At 38.7% G+C, this 3,150-nt stretch overlaps 1 protein-coding gene across 1 annotated transcript in view; it reads right to left on the reverse strand. All coding sequences in view use genetic code 11, as the record gives it.

The window, feature by feature from the left end:
* Positions 1 to 276, reverse strand: part of EGR_10635 (hypothetical protein) — a gene marked incomplete at both ends in the record, with an annotated part of 4,630 nt that extends 4,354 nt beyond the window's left edge. The window contains one exon of the mRNA XM_024499884.1: positions 179 to 276. Within this exon, the coding sequence (XP_024345695.1) occupies positions 179 to 276 (98 nt within the window). The remainder of the gene's footprint in view (positions 1 to 178) is intronic.
* Positions 277 to 3,150: the final 2,874 nt, after the last annotated feature.

Here is a 3,150-nt window from a genome sequence, read left to right on the forward strand (position 1 = left end):
CACCACTCAGTCTCCGTGAGTCCGTCAACGCATCGGTCAGCATCGTCAACACTATCTTGACTACCAAATATTTTATCAACAGACCCATCAAAGAGACCTTAGCACAGTTTCGAAAAACGGATAAGGTGAGGGAAATTAATGGAATTAGAGATGGCTAAACAGATACAAATATGCTTACCCACAATGGTCTTTTATTTCAAAATAATGACATGAAACGAAAGTTCCAATAAACGTCTTTCTTTTATTTACAACATGATAAAGTTGGATTGCATCCATTAGCTATAACCTTAACTTAAATGATTGATGTTTGCACATAGGTAAAGGGATTTGACAAAGCAAATAAATCCTTTGCACAAATCATGGCTCTTTTAATTTACCCCTAAATTTTCACAAAATATTAGCTACACTGTAAGAAGATGGACTAGCAAGTCGCCTTTCCTAAATTCAGAGTTCGCCATATATTTGTCAAAATTCTTGCCACAATGGAAAATTTGAGATAATTTACCCTATTTCTTTACTCAAACTTCACTCATGTCACTTTTTGCAGATGTCTGAGACCATCTACAATTGTTAAAAAATGTTAAATGGTGATTATGTGACTAATGTGAAAATGTGCTGTCTGCTGAGTGTAAAAATATTCAATAAGAATAGAAATAGAGAAATTGACATTATTTGTACTGCAATTTTTCTTTAGTTGGCTTTGCTAATTCAAGCTGGCCAAAGGATTTACGTTTAAGTGCTGATCGTGCAAACGTCTCATCTTTATGTTCAGATGCAAGTAGCTACTACGGTGTTTTAGCATTTGCCTCCTTCATTCGTCTAATCAGATGAATAATCTACATACACTTAATGAGTAAAAAAGCAAAATCAGCAATAATGCCATTAATATTTACAATGTTTCCGGATTGGATTTACGTATATCGTACTTCTACACCAAATAGGTGGCAGTTTTGAGTTTCAAGGGGAACACGTAAGTGTGCCCATAGTATTGTAAGGGTTGGCTGCAAGTGACCGGCTGTTTATTGGGGCAACTTGTCACATTGGGCACTTTTAATCTTTTTAGACAATTATCGTAGAAATTGTTAAATCAGTCACAGAATGGATTTATTCGTTTTATCCATTTGATAAGTTTATTTATTCTCACTGATTATGATATGCTAAGGCCTGAAAATGACATTTCAAAAACTTGGATCGCTTTCGCTGCTGTTTGGGAGTGATTTGTATAGCTTAGTGCTCCTCTTAGATAGACCAAGTCCCTTGGTTCGGCTCTTATAAATGTAGTGATTGCAAATCCATTTCTCCTTATCTTTGCCACCTTCTGTTTTATTTGCTTCAGCAATTCTGTAAGAATTTTTCCCAAACGTTACCTTAGTAACGAACAAATGCATGTGCTGTTAAGCGAAATCTTACATGCAGAAAAATCAGCAATAAAATTTTTGGTAGTTCTAATTCTAGTTCTGTTCCGTACAATAAACAAAATTAAGCTAAATTAACCTATTGCTCAGCCAATTTATATGGTTCATCGTTTTTGCTCAAATGAAAAATACAACTTTCATGCATGAATAAGCAAATATTTTCCCCGTTAGAGATGCGGCAGTATGTTTCATGCTTGCAATCGCGAACGCAGCGGAGGCAAAAAATACGTGCCCAGCTCTTGATACGTCGAAGTAACTAAGGCATCAGAGTACTAAAGATCGGAAGAAGTGAGCAGCTGAATAACAGGCAGGGCATTTGAATATTGAAAAGTGAGTGATGTACAGGAGCATGACGATGGAATCGCAAATTGAGCGCTCAAAGGCTGTTATTATGAGGGCGAAAACAATTGCGACGAAGTTACAAATTACCTTCCTGTGCTACCCTATAATGGTATTATTGGCGGGCAAATCAGCGTTACACTGTCTCGCGAAAGTAGTGGATTGTTTGATAACATGCATGATAAAGAATTCAACACTTACGTTAATCAAGCACAAGAGGTTGTTTATGGATATCTCATCCACTATGAACTGTGGCAAAGCGAGATCGCTAGCAGGACCGTTGTGCGTGCATGAGAGCATCAGTTTGTGATGCATTTGTTGTGGCATCAATGAAGCGATCTATTCTGTCTATTAGGCGACACAAGGCGGGATCACACAGACGTCAAAAGTCTCTGCCATAGCTGAGGATGGATGCATCAAGTTAGCTGCCTGCTATGATGGGGAAGGTGATAGCTTGCGTGTTTGACGAACGCGACTACTCAGGCAGAGATGACTGACATGCAGGTGGTCCTAAGTGGAGCATAATATCTCCCAAGAGTGCGCACACTTCTAATCCCTTTGTGTGCTTGCCCTGCCTCATTCACACAAAATAGCTGTTTGCGTACCTGCGTGCGCGTTTGCCTGCGCGCGTGCACATCGTGGATGTGATGGTGTGATGAGCACCGATGATACCAGTAAATATGACTGCCTCCATGTGCCACTTTCAACGCAATGATTACTTACACTTAAAAAAAGCTTGCTTCTAACAAAGTGACGCTAGTGTGTTTGAAATGAAGGCTAGCTATTAGTAGATTAACAAAGCACTTTCCATCTTTACTTCGATATTTTGCACTCTAGATCACAAAAAGTTTTGTAGTTTTAGAACGTCGCACTTGATGTCAAGCACATGCTTATTAACTTTCCTTTATCTCGTCGAATTATCCAAATGGTTTCTCGAATCCATGCCTCTCTTGGTCCTAATAACAATAGTGTGGTTGCACCACTGTGGCAGGCATTCATATTTCCCCTTTAATATTATGTTATCAATCGGCAGTTATTACAATCCTAGATAAGCTGCCCTGACTTGACGCGTCAGAGTTAGCTCAATGGCTAACTGATGTCTGTACAAACCAAAATGAATTGCGAGAGTCAACCAGGAAGTAGTTCTCTTCTTTTTACCTGGTCTTGTGTCCCGCAACAAGTATTTGGCATTGCACTCTCATTTGTGCGGAAATGCAATGCAAGGTGTGAAGATTAAAAGGAAAATATCATGGGTAAGGTCGGGTTATTTGGCTTTCAGAGGAAATTTATAATGGTGTTTTAAATAAAATTATAGGAGATTGCAGCAATCAGCATTACCATATCCGTGAGATCTTTACTATTTTTTTTACGCTTGACTATGTCGAGTTCGCCATGC

The sequence above is a fragment of the Echinococcus granulosus genome (assembly GCF_000524195.1).
Source record: "Echinococcus granulosus chromosome Unknown EG_S00245, whole genome shotgun sequence".
NCBI classification, from domain to species: Eukaryota; Metazoa; Platyhelminthes; class Cestoda; order Cyclophyllidea; family Taeniidae; genus Echinococcus; species Echinococcus granulosus.